The 25,289-nt window shown below is 41.4% G+C and overlaps 2 protein-coding genes and 1 long non-coding RNA gene across 7 annotated transcripts; 1 reads left to right on the forward strand and 2 right to left on the reverse strand.

Moving 5' to 3' along the window:
* Positions 1-2,131: 2,131 nt before the first annotated feature.
* On the forward strand, positions 2,132-12,733 carry LOC106958975 (nephronectin). Of its 4 annotated transcripts, XM_015051173.1 has the most exons (14): positions 2,139-2,958; positions 4,382-4,482; positions 6,332-6,424; positions 6,899-7,018; positions 7,577-7,696; positions 7,771-7,902; positions 8,727-8,801; positions 9,021-9,071; positions 9,162-9,656; positions 10,342-10,425; positions 11,157-11,255; positions 11,327-11,513; positions 11,602-11,686; positions 11,784-12,733. In XM_015051173.1, the coding sequence occupies exons 1-14, from the start codon at positions 2,822-2,824 to the stop codon at positions 11,868-11,870; spliced, it is 1,866 nt and encodes a 621-aa protein (XP_014906659.1). In that variant the 5' UTR covers positions 2,139-2,821; the 3' UTR covers positions 11,871-12,733. The 4 variants fall into 4 exon arrangements, with proteins under 4 accessions (XP_014906661.1, XP_014906658.1, XP_014906659.1 ...); XM_015051172.1 differs by having other exon boundaries at positions 2,138-2,958; positions 9,021-9,656; XM_015051174.1 differs by lacking the exon at positions 4,382-4,482 and having other exon boundaries at positions 2,868-2,958; positions 9,021-9,656.
* Positions 12,734-16,311: 3,578 nt separating this feature from the next.
* On the reverse strand, positions 16,312-20,985 carry LOC106958977 (high affinity immunoglobulin gamma Fc receptor I-like). 2 transcript variants are annotated; one of them, XM_015051177.1, is made up of 6 exons: positions 20,718-20,985; positions 20,533-20,568; positions 18,796-19,062; positions 18,477-18,722; positions 16,927-17,082; positions 16,312-16,826 (listed from the first exon to the last, which is right to left on the reverse strand). In XM_015051177.1, exons 1-6 carry the CDS (start codon positions 20,857-20,859, stop codon positions 16,741-16,743), a joined length of 933 nt encoding a protein of 310 aa, XP_014906663.1. In that variant the 5' UTR covers positions 20,860-20,985; the 3' UTR covers positions 16,312-16,740. The 2 variants fall into 2 exon arrangements, with proteins under 2 accessions (XP_014906663.1, XP_014906662.1); XM_015051176.1 differs by having other exon boundaries at positions 16,312-16,829; positions 20,718-20,984.
* A 1,011-nt stretch (positions 20,986-21,996) lies between these two features.
* LOC106958978 (uncharacterized) lies at positions 21,997-24,138 on the reverse strand. Its single transcript, XR_001427263.1, has 3 exons — positions 23,811-24,138; positions 23,619-23,730; positions 21,997-22,883 (listed from the first exon to the last, which is right to left on the reverse strand). It is a non-coding gene; the product is annotated as an uncharacterized LOC106958978 (long non-coding RNA).
* Between the last annotated feature and the right edge of the window lie 1,151 nt (positions 24,139-25,289).

Genomic DNA, 25,289 nt, shown 5'->3' on the forward strand with positions numbered 1-25,289 from the left:
GAGGAAGAGGAGGAAACTCAACCCGAAGTGACGAATCCAGGGATGAACCAACACCGCCCTCTGCTGGTGGGAACTGTCACTGCATGGCGAGTTTTACTCCGTTTAAAAATGAGAGGGAATTAAAATATTTATTCATTTCTTGACATGAAGTTAATAAATTAACACATGAAACTTTATATTTTATGAAAATAAAACTCATTGGTAGCTCCTGAATTAGCTTTAATTGCCTTTAACTGAGCATTAGAAAAGTTTCTGAAGAGATCAAACATCCATAAAATCATTTTCTGTCCTCTTGAGTTTTCTTTCAGATTTTGGAGGATTTTTATTTATATTCCTAAAAAATGTAACATGAATGTCAGACCAGAGGAGACAATAGGGGGGTAAATTTAAATTATGGGGGCATTTCCCACATCCATCTGCTGGTGGCGCCACTGAATCGTTTGAGCAGCAAAACTGTTGAATAATCTCAGTTTAAAACACAAGAACAAGAACTTCATCTATTAAGAACAATTTTAGAGGGAATATTTACATTTTTAAATAATATTCTGATTCTTTCCTAAAAAGGCAGGTTTTAAAAAAGTTTATCCGTTTTTATTTATCATGAGAACTGATCTTCTACATCAGTCTATAAAATGAAAACTGATTTAAATATTTTATGTTTTGGTGAAGGTATGTTTCGATCCTTAAACGTTTCTTTAGTTTGTGATCCCACTGAAAGTTCTCCTGGTTCAGTGATTTGGTGTTTCTGTTGATTTCTTCTCTATTTTTGTTTATTTCATATCATATTAATACTCCAGACTCATTGTTGTCCCTTTCATAAAGCCGATGGTGCATCAGTTCTGTAAACTCTCTTTTCTCATAGAAAGTTCTCCTGGTTCAGCCGTGTCTCTTTCCTGGATGCAGACATGGATCCAGCTACTGCCAGACCCGATATTCATGTTTTATTGAGTCTCTTTTCTCAGCAGAATTAACTAATTTCTCTATTTTTGTCTAACTTTCTGTATTGAAAGTATTTGTGGCTCAAAGCTTCAGTGTTTGCCTCTTTATGCTAACATTAACATTGTCTGCTTTAGTTCTATAGAAAGTTATTTCTGTCTTCATCTGGAGAGTTTGTCTTGTTTGAAGTGAGCTGTTCCTTTCTACAGTCGCCGGTGCATCATCAGTCATCAGCAGAACGTTTTTAGATAGATAACTTTTTACCAAGTGTTTAGTCGGCGTTAAAATGATTGTGATAAATCAGTTATTGAAATATGTATTAAAGGCTGAAGCTGATTTTGTTGTGGATAAGCAATCACTCCAGGCGTCGGGTTAGGACAGCTGTTATATATGTTGAGGTGAGTTATTGAAAGGAGAGAACGTCCGAGTCCAGAATTAGACTTAACATGACTTTAATAAACTTCCAGCTTCATCCATGCATATAACAGGCAGGAGTCGAGGGGGTGCGCTTGTAGATGAGATTATGTGTGTATGGGTGCATGCGTGTGTGTAGATGTGAGTATGTGTGGTTTCCTATAAAGACAAACAAATACAAACCATGAGTATCTGTCTGTAAATGCTCTACACTTAAATAACAACCAATCCGACCGATAATAGCGTAACACTACAAAACATACAAGAGAAACACGGCATTTCAGTCGGAAATTGCAACACCAGCGACAGCTGCGTCTAATTAACTGAGCTTATTAGCTTAACCTAAACAGTTAACTCTAGCTCTGCATAATACGAACAAACCACACTAAGCGACCATAACATTCGACAAGACAATATACAAATACAGCTCTTAGACATCAACAGTACCACTTACATTCAATGGACGCACACGATATAAAGAGGTAACAAATCTGCCTTGAGAGCCGCCCCACTGAATGCTCATGTCCATAAGTGAAGTATAAACAAGAAGCCACCCAGTGGAAGAAAAAGGCATTACACATGAAACACCTAGATAAAGAAAAAACAAACTTAAGGGCTGGAACAAATAATTAACAATCTTTTGTACAAAATAATTATCAATTAATTTAGTAATCGATTAGTTTAAAAATGAATTTATTTGTTTATTTGCGTCTTGCACATTTCTAATATTATATTAAAAAAGGCTCAAGTGATGAAACAGAAAGTCTGAAGAATGTGGCCGGTTTTTTATCCGATTAATCGTCAGAGTAGTTGATTACTGAAATAACCGTTGCAGCCCCACTAAGCCTGACCTTTGGACTTTATTAGTGAAACATTTTGTTTTTGGGTTCTAAAAATGAACTCGCCCCGTGTTTCTAGTAAAAGAGACCCAAAAGGTGCTGATTAGAACTCCGTTACCAGATTAAAGCCGGTCTGGGTTTCATAAATATCACCTATAAAGACGGATGAAGGGTTCTGGTCTCCAGAATTACAGAGCAGCCTGCGGTTCTGGATCAGATCAGAGTCCTGCGGCCCGGGGCGGTGGGTTCTGGTGGCTCCAGGGTTCCCGGTACCGCCCTCTCTGGGTTCGGGTTTCAGGCCGCCCTCGCTGCGGAGGAACCGCATGTTCTGTCCGGGTTCGGACGGCGGTGGCGCGTTTCCGGGAGGAAACAACAAAAACAAACCAGTTCCTTTGTTTGAACCCGGAGCGGCACGCGACTCTCACCGGTACCAACAACCGACCAATCAGAGGCGGCGCGAGGAGAGACTACCGGAGCGCGCGCGCTCAGCGGGCAGAGAGGAGAGTCCCGGAGGAGGAATGGAGCTGGTTTCTAACTGGTTTTAATGGTTAAACTGGGTAGGCTACAGAGCAGGAGGGTTCGTCTGACCGGCTAGAGCTTCACAGCATGTCAGGAAACTGGATTGTACCCGGATGAACACTGGGAGCACTGGGAGCACTGGGACTGGAAAACCTCCCTGTTCTGTAACCTCAGGAAGGAGGATGCTGGTTCTGGTTCTCCTGTCCGGGTTCTGGATGTTGATCCAGGGACAGAGTCTGGACCATGACAGGTGGGTCATTCTGGTGACTTTAACTGGTTGAACTGGTTAGACTAATATTTTTATTATTATTATAAAAATACAGTCTTATAATTAGAGTTACTGAACAGAAAGTCTTCACTGCGTCAGCTGTAAAATAATTTAGTTTTTAAAATGTGATCGCAGATTAATCGATTTTTTAAATAATGGTGAACTAACTTAGTGATTTATTTACTGCCAACTGAAGTATACAGATTCCAAAAAGGACATTTACTGAAAGAACAACACAGTCAGAGCAGCAAATAAGACAAAGTCCCAAAAAATAAACATTTTGCATTTAAAATAAAAAACCTTCTTTGTCTGTAAACATGTTCCGGTCAGAACTCCTCCAGTGGCAGTTTTAGCTTCACTGTTCAGATTATGCAAAGTAAATCTCCTAAGCAGCTTTTTTATCCAGTTCTCATTGATTATTGGTAAAAATGTTTATTTTTTGGGTCGTACTGAGTTGAGCAGAAAGTTCTGAGCTTTTCATGTTATATGTTGCTTTTAAGATTATAAATATAAAAAAGTTCTCAGTGGTATAGTTTTAGATTCATGTGATTCAAATTCTGTAAAAATAAAAGTAAAATCCCCTGTGAAGCAGTTTTTTCTGTCAGATTATTAATCTCTTGATCAGTCTCTGTATTGATGTTAAGGTCTGAGATTTTCACATGTTGATATTTTGATATTTAACTGCAGATGCGTATTTTGCTACAAATTATCAAGTTTTCACTAAGACAATGCTATTTCATCTTATTTAAAAATGAAACTGAATTGCCAATTTGCATTTTTAAATGTATTTCTAATGTTGCATAAAACACTCAAGTGTTAAAAATGTGCAGCATGTATAATTTTGACTGATTAATCGTCAGAATAATAATTTCCTTTCACGCTTTTAGTTATAACCACAATAAAACGCTTTGATTTTTGTGGTTTTTATGAAAGAACTAGAAAAGTTGGAGCAGAGTGAATGTTTCTGTAAAGTATTTCTGCAGAGTGTTTCTGTAGGCAGAGTGTTTCTGCAGAGTGTTTCAGTAGGCAGAGTGTTTCTGCAGAGTGTTTCAGTAGGCAGAGTGTTTCTGCAGAGTGTTTCTGTAGGCAGTGGGAGTTTCTGGGTCTCCAGACCGAAAGAGGAAAACCAAACAGAGGGATGGAAAGTATGCGCAGGAGGCCGAGGCGCCGCCGCCTCCTCATGTCAGGACAGGCTCCAGGAAACTGGAGATGTCAGGATGCTCCTCTGCTGGTCTCGACTAGCCGAGCTGACGCTAACCAAACACTCCGAGCGGAACCGGGCTGAAGGGGGGCGGGCTTTGACTAGACACTCACCCCGCTGCAGGAAATTAATCAGCGCGTTTTAATGAATCCAGCTGCAGGAAACGCAAACACGCTGCTTACTGGTGTGCGTCTGTGTTTGCAGCTGGACCGACCAGGCGGTGCTGTCCGACGGCCTCTGTCACTATGGCAACGGCGTGGAGTGCTGCTGGGGCTGGAGGCGGACGGGGCGGGGCCGGTGTCAACGTGAGGACACGACAACACAGCGACAGGAAGTTCAGGATGATTCAGACCAGATCCGACACCAGACTCTGGGGATTTACTGAATCATCAGAGTGTAAACAGAGTTTATCTGAATGATTTATGACAAACATTCAGATTATTTCCCTACAACCTCAACTCTGATTTATGGAATCATTCAGGCATGAAAAGCTCCTAAGCTGAAGAGATAAACCAGAGTTGTGTTTGCAAATGACCAACAGCGCAGCAATAAATTAGATTATTAGTAAATAAAGGAAGGAAGATTCATTTATAAAGCAAATTAAATGCATAAAAATAGACAAAGTAAATCCAGGAAGGCAGTAAAACACTGATTAATAGTGATGATGAGCTCATAAACAGAAGTTTGACATTAGATTAGATCAGACCTCAGTAACCTGGAGGCCAAACGAGATCACAGCAGCTCAGAGACAACCAGAGGAAACGGTCTAGTTAAAGCTTAACGGTCAACAATAAAACTTTAGACATGGGGTTGTTGCAGAGCAGTACAACAGAAGACAGATGATTGAATCATGAGCAGCAGCAAAACCAACCTAGATCTGATAAAATGTTTAAGATTAATTAAGGAAAAATATTTCTGTTATAATTTATTCTGTTGTTTCTATAAATCTCTGGATTACAGTCGGCTTCATTCATGGATTGGAAAACCTGCCGATTTATTAATCTTCTCACAGATGAAAATGTTTTTAAAATTCAGTTTGGGAGGCTGAGATACCTCAACACAGAGCTACATGATACTGGCTAGTGTTTGATAAGCATCCAGTCCAGGAACGACGTTTATTTTCTGTGAAGCTGATTGGCTGAACTGACTGCAGATCAGAGATGTTAAACTCCAAGGTCTGGTGTGTTACAGCCAAAACGCCCTCGTTAGCTTCTGCTGTAGCGCTAAGACAGTTTCTACTGCACGTATGAATGAACTTTAAGGTATATTTGGTGTTTGAGTCATTAAAACAGGCAGTTATTGGCATTTTCAGATGGAATCAAATATTTGCAAACTTCATGTGTTCGTTGGTGGCTGTGGACCCCAAACCTCTATGAATACGAAGGGTTAACTCAGATTCCTCCCAGTTACTTCATATCAGACTCAAAGATTCCCAAACCTGCCAGGCGGATATGAAAGTTATAGATCTGCACTGATAAATCGATATGCTTGTCTGATGGGATTGCAGTTTTCCACACACTGATACTAGAAGAACCAGCACAGTGGAGCAGCTGGTGGCACTGAGGCCTTGGAGTTGGAGGGTTGCAGGTTCTAATCCTGTTTTGGGGTCTTTCTGCATTGAGTTAGCACGTTCCCCCTCTGGGTTCTCCACCTTCCTCCCACAGTCCAGATACACGACTGCTGGGTGAATTGGTCTCTAACCTGTCCTCAGGGTGTGACCTTCCTCCTGCCCAGTCGCCCTGCAGAGATAGATGGATGATGTTCTTGGTGTTGGGACTCGTCTGAAGTCCTGGTGCGGTTCAGTTCAGACCACCTGAAGGGAGCAGCAGCCGGTCTGTCTGCGGTGGAGGAACAGAGGCAGGACGTCTGTCAACACAAACCCAAACAAACCGCACGCCGACTGACGGGTCGTTTATGTGAAACCCGCCTGGAGACCCGGGAACGAGCCCGAAGGATTTCCTGGAATCTGTTTGGGTTTCGCTGCTAATGAGCGAAAACATGTAGAACAGCAGCAGCTTCCAGGAAGATTAGACGCTGGGAAACGATCCGGCGTCAGCCGCTGGACGAGTTCATACATGACCGACCCGTCGCATGTTCACTGACGTGTGTGTGTGTGTGTCTGTGTGTGTGCGCGTGGGTGTGTTGTGTGTGTAGCTGATTGTCAGCAGGGCTGCAAACATGGAGACTGCGTTGGACCAGACAGCTGCAAATGTCACCCAGGATACACCGGAAAAGCCTGTAACCAAGGTAACGCAGCGTCCAGGTGAACGCAGGTTTGACGTGTTGGGAAGGTTTGGATTCCTGCAGCAGACAGACAGACAGACACATTCCTGCAGTGGCTGTTTAACCTGTGAGAGCGTGTCGTACCTGCAGCTCCCCAAACACACACGCACACACACACACACACACACACACACACACACACACACACACGCACACACAGAAACACACCATCTGCTGATTAGAGGCTTCAATGTGACTCACATCCTGACTTTAAGCACCCACTGGTTTCTGGCAGACGATTCATTCCCAGTTTAACCATCATCCTGCTGAGGATGAGGAGGCTCAACCTGCAGACACACGTTTCAATCCTCCTGTCATTAACAGAGCCAGAGGTCAGAGGTTAATCCAACAGGCCGACGTGAGGAGCGAAAGGAGAGAAAAGAGGAGCTCTCAGGCTGACGTTTGACCTCTGACCTCTGTGCTGTGGGTGTGTTTCAGACCTGAACGAGTGCGGAGTGAAGCCGCGGCCCTGTAAGCACCGCTGCATGAACACGGCCGGCAGCTTCAAGTGCTTCTGCCTGGACGGCTTCGCCCTGCAGCCAGATGGCAGCTGCAGGAGTGAGAGACCTTCAGACCTTCAGCTGCGACTCAGGCCGCAGACAACCATTTTAGCTATCGATTAATCGATTATTCTGACGATTAATCATCGATTACTCTGGCGATTAATTGGTTATCCTGGTGATTAATCGATTATTCTGACGATTAATCGATTATTCTGATGATTAATTAGTTAATCAGACAAAAAAATTGCACATTCTGCTAATTTTTTAATTTTCCTTTTTAGTACAATATTAGAAATACGTTAAAAGATGTAAATAAATAATTAATTTTATAGACTAAAATAGATTAACAGCATCCCATTATTGAACATCGATCATTTGTAGCAAACGATGCATCTGCTGCTAAAAAATTAAAAAGACTGAAGGCTTTTATCACCGTTTTTGTAGAAAGAAAGAGAAATCATGCAAATATAAATTATTATATAATTAACTGATAAATTGATTTATTGCTTGTTGCAACAGGCCTAGTTGACATCTTGTTAACCGATTAATCGTGATTAATCGATTTACCGTTTCCTGATTCCTTGCCTGAATCGTTTTCATGTTGTGCTCTCAGATGTGCGGACCTGTTTCCATGCCAACTGCCAGTATGGCTGTGAGGTGATGAAGGGCGAGGTGCGGTGCACCTGTCCGTCTCCAGGGTTACGGCTGGGCCCGGACCGCCGCTCCTGTGTGGGTCAGTGTTGGGTTCTGGGCGGGTTGAACCCGGTTTGGTTTCTGTTTCCTCACCGCCGGCTGGCCTCTCCTCAGACATCGATGAGTGCGCGCTGGGCGCCGCCTGTCCGCGCCGCAGGAAGTGCGTCAACACGTTCGGGAGCTTCTTCTGTAAATGCCACCTGGGCTTCAAGCTGATGTTCATCGACGGGCGCTACGCCTGCATCGGTGAGGCTCAGCGGAGATTCACACTGCAAAACCACAAACGCTCATTCATTCATCTGCACAAAACAGAGACAAAACCACTGTGAGCATTTGTCTTAAACTCCTTTACAAAATAAATTACATTACATTCATCCAACTTCAAAAATCACCTGATTAGTAACGACCAAACCAAAGAGCAAAGCAAATCACTATCTCAGCCCACAGCTGGGCGATCAATCTGTTTGATTGATTAATCAAATTTTTGTTTTTTTATGGTTGAATTTTTGGAAAATCAGGATATTTTCCTACCAATTTGCTCCTTGTGTTCCATAAATCAGAGTGATGTCAGCGCAGCCAGGGCGGCCATCTTGTTTAACCATCGAGTTTTACAGCTTCTGTTTATTTGGGCTTTGATTTCAGGTCAACTCTGTGAACAAATATAAAAGTCAGGATAAGATTTTTATGAAAATAAACTCATAATGTTAAAAGAATACAGTCTTAGTAATACAAGAATAAAGTAAAAATTCCACCTGAAGTTTAATCTGAAGCCCCAGCTTAATCTGAAGCTCCATTTTAATCTGAAGCTCCATTTTAATCTGAAGCTCCAGTTTTACTTCTTAAATTTAACTGACGGTTTCATCCTGTCAGACATAGAAGATCTTTGATTAAAGCAGGAAACCAAGCTGCTGTTTCTCAGATCCAGACGGTTTTAAAGCTGTAAAATTTATTATTAATAATCTGAAACACCAGATTTTAACACTAAACTACCTGAATGTTTTTCCTGGACACAGAGTGATGTAGTTACTATCAGATAAAGTTATAAAGATGTTTCCTCTGTTTGTGTCCAGATAAAGACACTCGGCCGTTCTGCTCCCTGAATCCTTCCTCTCCAAAGTGTCGGTGTAAAGATGGCAGCTGCAAAGGTAACGACTCCATTTCTGACTCCTCAGAACCCGACCACTAAACCTTTAGACAGTTAAAGGTTAAAGGTTAATGTCCTGATAGCTGATTAAACCTTTAAAGAAATCAATGAAGAAGAATTTTATTCAAATAAATGTCTGAAAAAACTCAAAACCTGTAACTTCAGGCTGTTTGCTGAGTTCTGTTCATCAGCTCACAGGTTTGGGTTTTTTCATCTCCAGGGATCCTCAGAGTGACTTTAGAGCCACACAGACCCAGAACTACAACTCCCACCACCACCACTGTTCCTACCACTGTTCCCACCACCACCACTGTTCCCACCCCCGTTCCCACCACCACTGTTCCCACCACCACCACTGTTCCCACCACTGTTCCCACTACAACCACTGTTCCCACCACCACCACTGTTCCCACCACTGTTCCCACTACAACCACTGTTCCCACCACTGTTCCCACCACCACTGTTCCCACCACCACTGTTCCCACCACCACCACTGTTCCCACCTCCACCTCTGCTTCTACCACCGTCTCCTCTACCGCTTACCAAACTACTGCTGCCTTGACAACCACTGTCATAGCAACCACCTCAATGGCTACCTCTACTGTTGCTATGACAACCAGATCCCCAATCACACAGCCTGCAACGACTGTCCCAACAACTCCGCCCACCGTGCCAGCTACCGCCGCTCCGACCACACCCACACCTCTTCCTGCTACCGCCGCTACGACTGCTGCTGAGCCTACGGTTGCTATAGCAACGACGACGCTGCCCTCCAGCACCGGCGCCGTGGTGACGACAACGCTGAACAACCGGATCAACAAGGACGTGACGCAGAGACAGAGAGGAGACGTTCACAGTGAGGCCGCCCTCTGCCTGCTTGTTTCTAGACTAACAAAGAGTTTAATTTCCAGATATATTCATTAATTATTGATTAGGTTGTTTAAGATGCAGTGTGCAACTTTTACATAAATATTTTTTATTCCATATTTATTAAAACTGCCACCATGTTGTGACAGTTTGAAATAAGACAAATAATCTGTGAAAATATCCAGAAAAACAACCAATCAGAGCCAGGAGGTGGATCTTATCGCTGTCAATCAATCACGTGTACGTGCTGCTAAATGTTTTAATAGTAGAGAATCAACATATCGTTACAGGAAAACCATTTATATCATCAGTGGCTATGCTAACTAGCCTTAGCATTTGTAGCAGGCTATGCTGTGGCTAGCTAGCTGTAACGCAGAGAGAAAGGAGGAGGGGTTGAACACAAGAGAGATTGAGAGCGCTAAGGCCCTCCTCCTGGCTCTGACTGGTTGATTCTGTCTGTAGTGTGTTTCTGCGACTTTTTTCACAGATTATCTCATTCTGTCATGAAATAATTATAATTTTAACAAATACATCAAAAACCCTTTTTTAATCAAAGTTAGACACTGCAGCTTTAAATGTCTACATTTCATATGAATGTTTATTAAATTAGTTTTAGTAGATAAATCAGAGGAGCAGCTGCCGTTTGCTCACTGTGGTCTGTTCCTGTGCTTCAGTTCCTCGGCAGCCTGGACAGAACCACGTCTGGGAGTTTGACATCGAGCTGGGGAACACGGCCCAGGACGCTCAGGACGACCCCGGTACCGCTTCCTGGGTTTCTGCTCAAATCTGCAGAGAAATGGAAAAACAACAGAGCATGAAGCTGAAGCAGCCAGAGTTTAGCTGCAAGAAAACAACTACTGGCCCAAACTCTCCTATTACAGTCAAAATTAGAACAACTGGAGACGATGACCCAGATTTATCGTAGCGACTCAGAGGAGAGGAGAGCTGCAGCTAATGATCCACTTAGTAATCAATTCATCTATATTATATAGATAAAAAATGCCACATGCTGTGGACTGGATCATTTTATGGCATCTGAAACGATTGATCAGATCAATCGCGAGTAACCGATTATTGAAGTAATCGTCAACTAATTTAGTGATTATTTAAACATGAACTGGAGTTAAATGAAAAGATTTGATTTGCCAAAGTTAAACCGATGGACAAAAAACATTTGTTTTTCTGTTTTTAACACATTTACTGGGATTATTAAAGTCTGAGAGGAAACTGGGTTTACCTTAAGCAGTTCTCCAACAAAACAAATTTGTCGTTTGTCGAGCAACAGAGTCAGAGCAACAACAGAGTCAGAGCAACAACAGAGTCAGAGCAACAACAGAGAAAGAGCAACTTCAGAGTCAGTTGTTCTGACTCTGAAGTTGCTCTGACTCTGTTGTTGCTCTGACTCTGTCGTTGCTCTGACTCTGAAGTTGCTCTGACTCTGAAGTTGCTCTGACTCTGTCGTTGCTCTGACTCCGTTGCTCTGTTGCAGCGGCCGGTGATCTGCGCTGCAGCTTCAGTCGTGGCGTCTGCAGCTGGATCTCTGAGCGAGACGGAGATCTGTCCTGGGAATCTGTGGACGCTCCTGCAGGTAACGACACCTGGACATCAGCAGCTCTGTGGAGCAACATGAGCCCAGAGTGATTCTGCCTCCTGGCCCAGGTGGGCGGTACCTGTCGGTCCCGGAGCTGAAGGAGGGCCAGCGCAGCGTCCGAGGCGCCCGATTGGCCGTCCAGATTCTCCCTCCGTGGAACCGTGGCGACGCCTGCTTCTCCTTCTCCCATTGGCTGACGGGGCGTCAGGTGGGAGTCCTGCAGCTATTCGTCCGCAAGAAAGGACGGGACCAAAGGTACCGCAGCGGCCGTGACCTCTGACCTCTAACCAGTCTGCTGCTGGATGGTGCTGGGTGAAAGCGTGACCCTGATTGGCTGTTTCAGGTATGGCTCCGCCCTCTGGAGCCGGACAGGTGGGCAGGGGTGGAGGCAGACACAGGTTACCTTGGAGACGCAGTCAGTGGACAAAGTAAGTTACATGATGATTATGATGAAGATTATTATAAATATTCAGAATTTGATCAGAATGATGATGATGATGATGATGATGATGATGATGTGTGCAGGTGCTGCTGAAGGCCGAGCGAAGACCCGGACGACGAGGCCAGATTGCGGTTGATGATGTCACACTGAGACGAGGGGCGTGCCGATGACATCATCAGTGGGATCTCATTTAAAGGGCCGGTCTGCTGTTTTCTAATTGGATAGAAACTTTTCCATCTCTGGCTGCAGATCTCGATGCTCAGATCAGATTTATTTATTTATTGTTTGGTCGTTTGCATTACTTTTAAAATGTCGCCTCCTGCTGACCTCAGAGTCACCTGAGGTCAGCAGGAAGCGGTGAGGAGGAAGAGCCAGCGGTCGGTGAGGTCGAGGCGTTTTCTTACCCCTCAGGTGTTGAAGCCGTTTACAGGTGGAGGGAAAAACTCCGACAGAACAGAAACGGCTTTAACGCTTCTTCCACCTTCACTGCCTCTGCTGTTTCCACGGTGATTTTAAGTCCCGCCCTGTTTTGGTTCTGGTTCCTGTTTGGATGAAATATGATGAGTTACTGTGACTGAGCTCCCATTGATACATTTTATTTATTTAAACCACATTTCCAAACAGATCAGATTAATAACATAGAAACAGAAGTGAAATCTGCTGATAATCCCTGTAAATTCATTATTACAGATTATTGATGTTGACAGTTTTCAGACCAAATAGTTAAACATTGTTAAATAATCTGTTTTAAATAATGTTTATTCATAACATTGTACTGTAATATCCAATGTTTATGTATATAAAACTGTGAAATAATAAACCTGTTTCTCTTTTTAATTAGCTCTTCTCTCAAAGTGAGTATAATTATGTGAATCTGAGCAAATCTGGTGCTTTATATTCATATTTTACCTCAAATTTATGTGTTTTATATAATAGGAACTAAAATAACCAGTGTTTACTAATTAAATTAGTAAATGTAATACAAATGCAAACATTTTTATAATTTCTAATAAACAAATTGATGCAAAACTTATGAAACTCGTTTTGAATTCATCATGATGAAAACATTTTATATCAGCATTTTGTACAATCATTTTATAATCCTGTTTTTATATTATTTGTCTGCTTTACCTGTTAAAGGGGTAGGCGGGGCTAACACTGCTAGACAACAAGGTGATTGGCTGGTTGTGTGACTAATGTTATTTTGATTAGTTATTGAGCTGTAATGATGAGTCAAATTTTTATTTTTATTCATTTACCTGATGAATAACTGATACAATATATTTATTTAATGTTTTTAATAGTTAAAAAACAGATATAAATATTAAATTGATTGAGTTTTGAGTTCTTGCTGGTTCAAAGCTTATATTTATGATTTATTAAATATTTTGTCTAACAGATGAAACTACCAGGGGTTCAGAAGGTAAATGCATCTGGGAGGGCGGGACTTCCTGATGATTCATGTCAAACATCTGCTGCACAGAACCAGAACACATCTGGATTCCTGGGTTTATGGACTCAGCCTGTGATTTACAGCTGGTTCCCTCCTGCTAACGCTATAATTACCAAACAGGCTTCTCTTCTTCTCTGGTTTCTGCTGACGATCACATGACGTCATATGAGGAGGATAAACAGTAGACCAACAAGATGAGGAGAGTTTCTAATTTCATATTTATTTTTAAAGTTTTCTGGTGAATTTAAAGATGAAAAAGCGCCCCCTGCTGGAGGTTCCACGCATTACAGCAGTTTTTCTTTCTATGTAAACTTGGGATATTTTAGTGCTAAAATGTAAGAACACTTTAAATAAAATTATTAAAGCTGTGATGATATGAATTATTAAAGACTTGATTTGACTTGGAAAAAGTCTGAAAACATCAGTTATTTGAGGATCTGACAGTTTAAACTCCGGGTGGAGATCAGCGGACACGTTATAGCTCCACCTGGTGGCGGATGATGGGAGTTACATCGTGTAGGTCGCCATTCAAAATCTGATTGTCTCTGTAAAACAATCCAACAAGTTTATGGAAATAATAATAACCTTAAACATGTTTCATTAAGCTCACATTTCTGTATTAAAATGTGTGTTTTTATTGGTCTAATGTAATATTCTAATCTTAAATGTTATTTTCACTATTAGCTGTAAGTCTTAACTGAAATAAAGGATTGAAAACATCAATCTGTTATTTAGTTCATATATTTCATTTCAAATAGTGACTATTATTAACTAACTTTTCAATAATATTCTAATTTATTGAATATGTCTGCGTATTATGGCCTCTGTAAAATCTTCAGAAAAATCTTTACACTTTGTTGCTGATGTATGTCACAAAAAAGCTTGACTTGAACTGAAAGAGAAACTTTAAACATGGAAAATTGAGAGGTACTGCTTTTTCTTTTTGTTTTTTTGTTTGTTTTTTTCTGATACAAAAATGTATCAGATATTGTGTAAAAAGTATAAGTGTTATTAACTAGTTGAGGAGAAATGTAAAATATTAAAATAACACTCTGTAAACATTGTTGAAATATGTGTAATTGAATAATAAAATGATAAAGAAACGTTAAACCTAGTGTTTTTCTCCTCCTGGCCACCAGGGGGCGGCAGCGCCACCCGACCCAGCGGAAGACGTGTCTGCTGTCGGCTCCAGGCTCATGACGAACAGGATCTGAGAGAAGGTCACTGCTCTCTCTACATCAGCAGCGGTACCGGTTCGGCTTTTTGGACCTTTTCTCGAAGATTCTGGTGGTTTTTACGTGACACGGGAGATGTTTCTGTGTTAAATGACAGGAAGCCGGTGGGCAGCCGGTACCGGGCGGGTTCGGTTCGGTTTGTGTAGTTATTGGACCTCGCCGCCGCGGGTCGTTGGTCCTGAATGTTTGGGAAATCTGGTTTCGTTCATTAAACGGACCGATAAGCCGAACTATCTGGACTGTGTTTGTTTTTCCAGCGACGCCTTTCTGTCCCTGCTGTCTGCTGTTCTGCTGGTGTCTCCCTGAGGGACCGTGTCCGATGGCTTCCCTGAAAATAACACTCTGCTCGGCCTTATATCTGCCCTCTGGGCCACCGGAACCAGCTCCCATTGTTACCTCTACTGGTCAGATGAACAGAGAGCAGAACATGGCTGTTGAAGTGTAAATTACTGTGAGAACAGCTTAATAAATGTGTCTAAATAAAGCAAACAACTTCTGTCTGAGAAGCTGCATGCTCATTGGCTGTCAATGGGTCACGTGTGCACTCAGTTTACATAACGTCACCAAACATTAAACACTAAATATTTAGTTTGGAGTTGAATTTTTGCAATTACAAAGACTATCTAGCTTCCTCAATATATATTTGAAACTAAATAAGTAACTTGCTGACTAAACTTCTGGTCAGAGCAAAAATATTCATATATATTTTTTGTTAAATAAGCCAACTTATTGCTTTTAATGTTAAATTATGTAACTTTACAAATGGCATCCCATAAAATCTGTATTCCTTTAGTTGCAAACTAATTATGTAGTTTGTAGCCAAATATGTAGCTTGCTTAGTAAATATTTGGATCAAGGCCAGAATCCTACCTGTTGGAGTTGTTTTTGAACCATAATTGAAACATTGCTCAAAATATTTGATGCATATTGATGATTAGCTCATTAAAATCTAATGTTTGTTGCTGGTTTTTCATTTGGTTACTGTATGATGTTTTTCTGACTTTATTTTTGTGTTTTATGATGTAAAACATCAAACTGCAGTGTTGCTGAAATGTTAAACAAACATTTTTTTCTCCAGCTGCTGCTCTTCTTCTGTACTGTAGATCTCTTCACATGACTCCAGGTATTCTAGATATTAATCTTATTAAAAATAAAGAATTTAGGAGCTTAAACACATTTTGTTGTAAGACACAACTTCACATATATTCAGTTTATAAAGAATTTGTTTAAATGTTTTACTTAGACATGATGCAGGTAGAATCAGTGTGTAATAAATAAAATCACATCATTCTGATTAAATAAGTTGTAATTACCAGTCTGTAAAATCTGTAGCTTGTGGATTTTCTTTTTAAGGGAGGCTAATTTGTTTATTTCATTAAAGAAATTAGAGGAATATCTCTTAAAACATTTTTATTCTCATAATCTCAGTAATGTGGTACTCTGTTTTTTTATGCTAGACCTGGTTGGCTTGTTTCTGTGGTTCTGACAGGTAACTGAAATTGATTTAGGTGTAAAACATTCACATCCTGTAGATCGGGGTTCTCTGATCCAGCCTGAGGTTCTGCAACTTTTAAATGTTTCTCTGCTTCAACACACCTGAGTCAAATAATCAGGGTTTTTCAGGACTCTGGAGAACTTGAGGAAGTGATTCAGCCATTTGATTCAGGCGTGTTGGACCAGGTAAAGATCTAAGAGTTTTAGGAACATAGGTGTGATAAGAAATGCAGTCATACTTTAAAATCTTATATAGGTGAATCATACATAAAAGTGGGCCAAGAACAAACCCTTGAGGAATCCCACATGTGATTTTCTTTTGCTCTGATGTTACAACTTTGTCCCAGTCTGCCCAGTAGAACCAGTTAAGTTCCCAACCCTCCATGTTATGATCCCATTTGTGCATTTAGAACACAAAAAGAGTAAAAGTTCAGTTTTATAAATGTCTATTTTTTATGAACACATGAAATATTACAACAAATAATATAAGGTCATCATATATTAAAGTCACTATAAACGATAAAAACATGTCAGTCTAGTTCATGAGCAGCAGGTGGCGCTGTAACAGAGCTGTAACACGCCAAAGTTTACCGTGAAACTGACAGTTTTCCTCATAAGGATTTTCCTCTATGCAGATGATATTGTGTTATTCTCATAATATTTTTTATTTCAGAAACTTCCTGAGGTTTTCTCCTTTAGGGTGTCCAGTCTGCATCTCATATTTAAAATCTCTGACATGTTTAAGGAACATGTTTTCCCCTTCAGAATAAAGGGAGGCTTCAGTACCTTTGAAAGCTTAATAAACTGATCATGAAATATACATTTTGATACATTTTGACAGGAACATTGTCTCTGAAATTACACACAGTTCTTTGCAGTAACCTCGACCTTGACCTCTATTCCTGGCTCAGACTCTGTGGGTGGGGAACTTTCCAGGTTGGTTTCTGCTGTCAAAGACATGGAAAGTGTTAAAACACAAACAGTCAACTCTGATGTTATTGTGAGTCAGAAGTTTCATCTTTGATGAGAAAGTTAAAGAGTTACCAAACGGTTTGGGCTGATATAACGACACCATGATGATGGTTGAGATGAAGTATGGACAGAACACCACCAGGTGGCGCAGCACTGTGTATGCGAGCTGTAGGGGGCCAGAGGTGGAGGGCGCGGCTCCGGAGGATGGCGGGGTGGCTGCAGGTTTGGCTGTAGATAAAACACATTTTAAATTAATGTTCTGAGTTCAGCAGGAGCTGAGAGGCAACATGCAGAAGGAACTTCATCTACAATCTGAGAGTCAGCAGCTCATTGGTTGGGTTGGTACAATCTGAGAGTCAGCAGCTCATTGGTTGGGTTGGTACGATCTGAGAGTCAGCAACTCATTGGTTGAGTTGGTACAATCTGAGAGTCAGCAACTCATTGGTTGGGTTGGTACAATCTGAGAGTCAGCAGCTCATTGGTTGGGTTGGTACAATCTGAGAGACCAGCTAAACTCCCGCTCCTCATTGCTCTCGCAGCTCATTGGTTGGGTTGAACGGCATGGCCGGCCTTCGCCTGTACGACCCCCCATGACCTCATCAATGGTTCAAAACAGCGACTTCCTTGAACCACTTTGGGTAACTTCTCTCCACATCTCTTTAAATCATGAGATTATTAATGTGTGGCAGTGCAATGTTGGACAATGTTGCTTATGTTGCACATATTTAGTGGCTTATAAGATGGAAAACCTAATAAGTGAGAACACCTTGATCAGACTACAGAAATAAAAGAGTGAGAATTATTTGGTATTGCTACATGCAGTGCCTGAACTCGTTCTGCCTGACCCCAACCACAGCAGCTGCTGGTTCAGAGATGTTCTGATGTTTACAGGTTCAGTTTGGGCCTCAACAAACACGTTACAACCTCCATGTTGATTATTTTAACAGTTTCAAACACCTGAACCTTCAGGACAAAAAGCGAACAAACCAGCACAAAGAAGTGATATTTGCTCTCAGTTGCTATACCGTTGATGATTGGTTGGTGATGACAGTGGTAGGAGTCCCACCATGAGTGGGTTGCTGGTTCAATCCCTGCTCTGTCCATCTCTGTCGTTGTGTCTTTGGGCAAGGCACTTCACCCTTCTGGTCTGCTGGCGGCGCTCAGAGGGCCCTGGCCTCAGTCAGACTGCCCCAGGGCAGCTGTGGCTACTATCCAGTAGCTCATCACCATCAGTGTGAATGACTGGATGTAGTGTGACGCTTTGGAGTCCTCTGAACTTGATAAAGCCCAGATACAGGTCATTTACCATCATAATGCTATACTGGTGTAGGTTCCAGTTAGTCTCCATCCTGACTGTTCTTATCGAGGCCTCAGGTGTGGATTTGAGGGATCAGTTCTTAGGATGAGCCGCAGCTCAGTGTGTTGTCTACATCAGCAGGTGGTACCCAGAGGACCCTGAAGTATCCACCAGTTCAGGTGTGGCTTATGAAACACAATGACTTCTAGATTATCAAGAAAAACTTTAAATGTGACATAATTTCATTATTCACTGAGAACATCACCTCATCACTTTTCCCTCAGTAGTTTTCTCAAGTTTCTGTGTTTTGTTTGTATTTTCTCACCTATGACAGAGATCCTGCTGGATGGAGACTCTCCCTGACCGCTGATGCTGCAGTTATAGAGGCCTTCATCAGAGCTGGAGACATGGAGGAGGGTCATGTGACCTGAAGACTCATTGCCAATGAAGACACCATCTTTATAGAAAGCAGCTGGGAGGTTGTGGGCTGGACTCTTTGCTCTGCAGCTCAGAGTGACGTCATCTCCCTCCATCACAGGGAGGACAGGACTCTGCAGGATCACTGATCCACCTCAACACAGAGACAAACTACAGCATTTCATCCATTTCCACACAGCAACACTAACTCCACAGTCTGATCTTACCAGAGACAGAGAGCTGGATGCTGCTGCTGCTGCTGGAGGATCCAGACATGGACTCACACCAGTACAGGCCAGAGTCCTGTACAAAGAGGAATTCGATGGTGCAGGAGGAGTTGGTCCTTTTCCCCCAGCCGTCTCCACATGTTGACTGGCGTTTGGTTGTGTTTCTCTTCATGGTCCATCCTTCAGAGCCGTCGTCCGCCTCACACTTCAGAGTCACCCGGGTTCCTTCAAAAAGCTGAGAGGAGCTGAAATCCACAACAAGACGAGCTGCAAAGGAAGGAAGGGAAACTGATCAATGCTTAAAGCCAAACTTCAGGACTTCAGGTTTGACGGTTCTGTCAGGAGTTTATTGCTCCTGGATTATGGACTATTTGTAAGTAGTCCTCTCCGTCATCACTGTGTTTTGATAGTCTAAGATCCCTTTTATTCAGTTAAAATCACTTTAAAAATGCTCATAAGATGCTGCACAGCCGGCTGCACAACCAGACAAGGATGCAAACCAAACTTATCATTTTATCGTAAACCTTTTGATGAGGAAAGATATGACAATACAGCCGACAAGAACTGACAGCCCTCTGTGTTTCGAGCAAACACTTTTATAAGGTGAGAACATTAACATTCATATAGTTCATAAATAGGAGAGATTAGTAAGAGGCAGTCAGTACTGCATCATGGAGAAGGTCCATCTAATCATTAGCAGCTGTGCAGAAAACGCCCCACCATCATGTAGCCTAGCATGTACGAAAAACAGAAACGTGTCTAGACTTTAAAGAAGCATGCTGCTTCTTCTTAGTGGTATAAATCATGTGGCATAAATTCAGTTGAAGTTGATCATGATCAAATCAACAAACACGTAATTGGTTAAGATAACTAGTTCAAACTCTAGTAAACACTAGAGACCCAACTGACATGTTAGCTTAACTTCAACAAGTCACAACAACTTGGGAAACAATCACAGTCACTTCCTGTCTCTCACTTCCGATGTCCATCATGGCGCCTCGATGTTATTAGGTCACGTAGTAGCAAAGGGTCAGTAGCTGCTCTGAGGTCGGTTCACACAGGTAACCGGTGCAGATGGGTCGTCTGCTGTCCCCAGACCAGATGACCGGTCTCTGAGTTCCCAGTCAGACCTGCTAGCAGCAGGACTGGCTTGAACTCTTCCCACAGGGAGGAGGAGGGCAGGATCAGTCTGGACTCTATCCGTCTGTCCAGAGCAGGGACGCCACTCAGACCTCCACCGAATGACAGATCATCTCATTTTGGGGGCATTTCAGTCATAATCTCACAGATTAAAGGTAAATTCAGAACATTAGCTTTTAGCTTAGTCTTTCTCACCCCGATAAACCAGAGCAGCATCCTCAGGCCTGAAGACAAGCCGTCACCTCGTATTACATCAAACAAGTTTAATCCTGCCCTTTGAAATATAATCAAACTGTGAAGCTGACATTTTCTCTGAGTAGAGGCTCGTAGTGGCGCCGCTGTGACCTCACCAGGACTCTCATCCTGTTTTATTGTCCTGGTTTCAGGTCCGTTTCAGAGCAGAAGTGACACAAAGGCAACTTTTAGAAATAAGAAAGCAAATCAAACTTCATCCTAATCAGGCAGAAAAACTCTTTTAGTTCACAATACTGCCATAAATAAATAACCACTAATATGTGATTTTAACCCACACAGAGTCTGTGATGCTTCGTGTCACCGTAGCAACCAGGAAGTAAATTTTCTCTAAAGTTTACTGACCTTGATGTGTCGAGCTGCACAGCAAAGAGGTCAGAACTACGAGAAACAACGAGGTTAGTTTTATCAGACACAGAAACATCATTAATAAAATCATTTTATACAGTTTGACCATCAACTTCCTGTTAATTTAAGCTGTTTTATCAATAAAAACAATAATCCAGACATTGAAAACATGTTTTACTCACAGAGCAGACGCAGAAAAACCATTTCCATCTTGACAGTGAGTTCAGAACGGTGAGCGCCTTCAGAGACCAGAAACCTCCCACTTCCTCCACTGGTTTCCTCCAACGCCACTGGTGATGCTGAAACAGTTTTCCACAAAAACATCAGAAAACCTGCGAGACCAAACTTTAAAAACTAGAAAATAAAAGTTTAATCTGAACAAGTTTACGCTGCGTTCAGGGACCTTTTAAAAAAATCTTGAAAGTGAACAGGTTTTAAATGAAACACCAAAAGCAGAACTTTTATTTTACATTGACTTTTTTCTCCTGTTAAACAATAAAAATATGTATTTTATAAACAGATGAAGATCTTTCTGTTTGTGTTGGGCAACAGGAAGTGAAGTTCACACGCTTTCTGTCAGCGTTCAACACTTCAACCTGTGGTCGGAAAAAAGATCCTGAAGCTGCTCAGGGTGAAGAGACGCTTCAGCTGCAGGTTTTATTTACTGACGACCGAAACAACAACATGAGACCAAACGGTGAAAATCTGATCACTTTGTTCACAATAAATCAACACAACGTCATTCAGCCAAAGGAAAACAAACATTTTCTGTTTCCACACGTTGATGTTTCCTCCACAGTCTGACTCTCAGTTGGTTTCAGTCACCTTGAGGTTCATGTTTACATGTTCAGTCATCGATGTACTGGGGCAGGTGTCAAAGGAAATGAGGCTTAACCGACTTCTTGCTCATATCTGTGGAAAAAATCTTAATATGAGCCGTTGGTGCAGCAGAAGCAGCATTTTTAAAACTCTGCAGCAGCAAAACGATCATCTGCAATCAGCCGCCGTCTGAGCAAAACGTGGGAAAAAACGGGCTGCAAGTTTCTCTGTCCAAAAGCAGAAAACACGAGTCCAATACAGACCACCATGTATGACAGTCTGCAGGGGATAATCTGGATAATCTGGTCCCAGCAGATTATCTGGGCTGGTACCAGATAATCTGGTGAATTTCACCAGACATAGCAGGAGGTTTCTACGCCTCCACCACCGGAAAAAACAAAAGTTTCTTTGGAAACTTGACAACAATCAGTCCAGCTGTGGTGAAAATACAGACTAACTTGGAAACAAGCTGCTGCTGAAATGCTAATGATGAGCATCATTAGCTGCCTTTCCATTACTACTGTGTGCTAAACTTGGTTGCTATTCCACTACCATCAACAAAACACAATGTTGTCATTTCAATGTTTCAGTTAATTGAGGAATGGAATTAAAATCACATGTGAATAAGTTTGTTTACACATTAAGGCATTAACAACATGCAGTTTCAACTACTTCCTGTCATCCTCTTTGTCGTTTCCGCCAGTGGCAACATCCAGGGGTTGATCCCAGATTATAAATTTTAAGGTTGTTTTTGTTCAGAACACTGATAAAGACATGAGACTTTAAGTCTGGATGGATTTTCCTGGTTAAATCATAACAATAATCTTTCTAACAGCTCAAGCCTGGTGCAAACTGGGTCATCAGCAGGACAAAAATCCCAAACACAGCAGGAAACCCACAACAAAATGGCTAAAAGAGGAAAGAAACACAGGGATTTAATGGTCTAGTCAAAGTTCAGACCTTGACATTGAAGAAAAGTGGGTCAAACTTTTTCCATAAAGATGAGAGAGACAGACAGTCAGACAGGAAACCACTGATGTGGGTTTACGAGCCGCTACAGCAGCAGAGGAACTCAGTTTGTCACTGAAGTAAAATATAAAGTATTAAAAACCTTTAAAGTTCAGGTCACTGGAGCATCAGGCTGATTTCAACCTGGACCACAGGGGGCGCTGTTGTTGAGGGGTAGTAAAATCTCACCTCATAAAGTTTCTGTTGATGATGAATCAGTAAAATCACCAAACTGGACCAACAGAGTCTGACTGAGTTTTAACTGAACCAGAAACTCTGTTTGGTGTTTTGGTTTATTATTAGAAAAAAAAAAATTAGTGAACAATTTAAACTCAATATTATAGACAAAGATTAAATTATTAGTCCAATCAGAAGGAGCAGAAAGTTGTTTTAGTCCCGTTGAATTTGTCTGCCACTCTCCATACTTCATTACGGTGTTCACACCACAAGGGGGCGCCGTCTCCCTGACGGCAGTTCTGTTTTTTGCTCGTGGTGCCGCCCTGGGCAGAAAGCCACATTTGCTACATAAAAAAAACAAACAAACAAACAAACAAACAAACAAACAAACAACCAACAACACACACACACAAATTGTAGCTGTTAAATACAAACAATATATATCATAATTTAAATGTTTTATCTGTATTAATCATATTGTTGTCATAATGTTTTCATAGAAAAATAAATAATTTTTGGATTTAAAAGACATCAGTATAATTTAATTAGCTACAATAAAAAAAATAAACAGATAAAAAATGTTAAAATGACTCAGATCGATTTGATGAAAAACTCTTTAGCAGCAGGGGGCGCTATAGCTCTGGCTAAATGAGCACCATAATTTCCATTTGCCTGATTTATTGTATTTCTCTTTTCTACTAAAATCTGAATGATAAAAGTTTTCAGTTGGTGTTTTGGTCTCAACTGGCTTTTTCCTGAAGGATCATTTTGTTTCCAGAGACATTGTGGTTCATTTTATTTGTTATTCCTATTTTATTTATTTATTTTGTATATTTTAAATGTTTTGCTGTTCGTGTTAAACATTCAGTAGAACTAAAAGTTTATTGATCTTTGAGATGTGACCTTGCATTGTTACCTTGTTACCATTATAATACTTGAAAATGGTCTCAAAACAACAATATTAACAATAATATCCAGTAAAATATGTTTTTATAGTGTTTTTTCAGATAATATGGCTTTGTGTTTTTATAAAATAAAACAAGAATACAGTCATAATGTAGGATAAAGTCTTCACTGACCTGCATGTTTTAGATCTGCTTCAACCCATCATTCAGCTCAACTCTGTTAATCAGCCATCAGCTGAAATCATGTGACTGAAGCAGGAAATGCCTCAACGCTGCAGGGCAGTGACTGGAGGACCAGGGGAGAAAAACACTGGATTAGCCCATAAATGAATGATGAATAATAAACATAGTTTAGGTTCATAATACCTGTGATGTCAGAGCTCTGACTCCAACCTGCTGCAGGACCAACATGGAGGCTGAGTCCATTTCTACTGACCAGCTGGACATGAAGGGAAATGATTTTATATGGAAGAACAACATGTTAGATATTAACTCTGTTCACAAATTATGTATGAATCTCAGGGGAAAATTAAATGTTGTGTCTCATTAACCAGCTGAGATTTACAGAGACTCTGCTTGATCGTTTAGCTCATGCTAGTAGCAACACGAAGGATCAGAACTTTTACTGTTACAGTTTCCGTTTGGAAACTACCGTAATCAGTTCAGTTAAATCTAATCTTGGCAACTTTTTATTTTTCAATCCTAATAAATGTGATATTCAATTGACCTGTTATGACTCAGATGTTGGCTGTCTCTGCTGCTGCTGCATCGCTGTGGAAAACCTGGAGCGGCAGAGATATCTGAGGCTTATAGGTGAATGTTTACTGGTTAAAAAAAAACTTTGGGTTGTGGTTTATAGTCCGGTGCGGCTCATAGTTTGGAAAATACGGACGATAATCCTTCCTGGATTTTTTCTGTGAAGAACCCAGAGACGGTTATTTGATTGTGCTTTCTGGAAAACAAAATATTTTTACATTTAGGCTCCTGCAATCGTCACTTTTTCTGTTACAAACTGACTCCGGCCCTCGACCAGAGAAAAGAAAAGTTATGTGGCCCTCAGGAAAAAGTTTGGGGACCCCTGATATAGAGTTTATGCAAACTCTGGTTTAACTTTTTATTAGCTTATAATGCAGAGGCAGATTGTTACAGTCCTGCATTTTAACCAACAGCAGGTCAAATAATGTTAAATAATTATTCCATGAATTTATCTGATTCTTTAAGCTGTGGTTTTATCAGGGTGGTGAACCAGTTCAGCTCATCATCACCATAAAGAATCACTGAACACTTTCAAGATTTACGCTGCACTCCATCCATCCATCCATCCATCCATCTTCTTACACCCTTATGCTATCGGGGTCATGAGGGCTGCTGGTGACCTACACCAGTCCAGGGTGACTGACTCTCTTAACTTGTCCAGTGAGTCACCCTGGACAAGTCACCAGTCAATTGCAGGCCAACACAGAGACAGACAGGACAAACTACCACACACACTCACACCACAGTCCAATGACACTCATGTCTTTGGACTGTGGGAGAGAACCCACCATGCACAGGGAGAACATGCAAACTCCATGCAGAAAGACCCCGGGAATCGAACCCAGAACCTTCTTTCTGCAAGGCAACAGAGCTACCTACTGCGCCACTGTGCACTGCACTTATATTTTTTAAATATATTTTTAAGGATCATCAGTGGCCCCCTTTTAGCCCTCTAAAACTTCCTTGATTCACCCCTGCTCAATAGTCTTAAGGAGGCATTAAAGCTACAGTATGTAATGTTTTATGTTCATATTTGTTAAATATTTCACTATATACTGAAAGTAAAAGATGAGAGAGCCCCGAAACAAG

Source organism: Poecilia latipinna, unplaced genomic scaffold (assembly GCF_001443285.1).
Source record: "Poecilia latipinna isolate Pla-1442-1.1 unplaced genomic scaffold, P_latipinna-1.0 Scaffold1034, whole genome shotgun sequence".
Taxonomy (NCBI): Eukaryota; Metazoa; Chordata; class Actinopteri; order Cyprinodontiformes; family Poeciliidae; genus Poecilia; species Poecilia latipinna.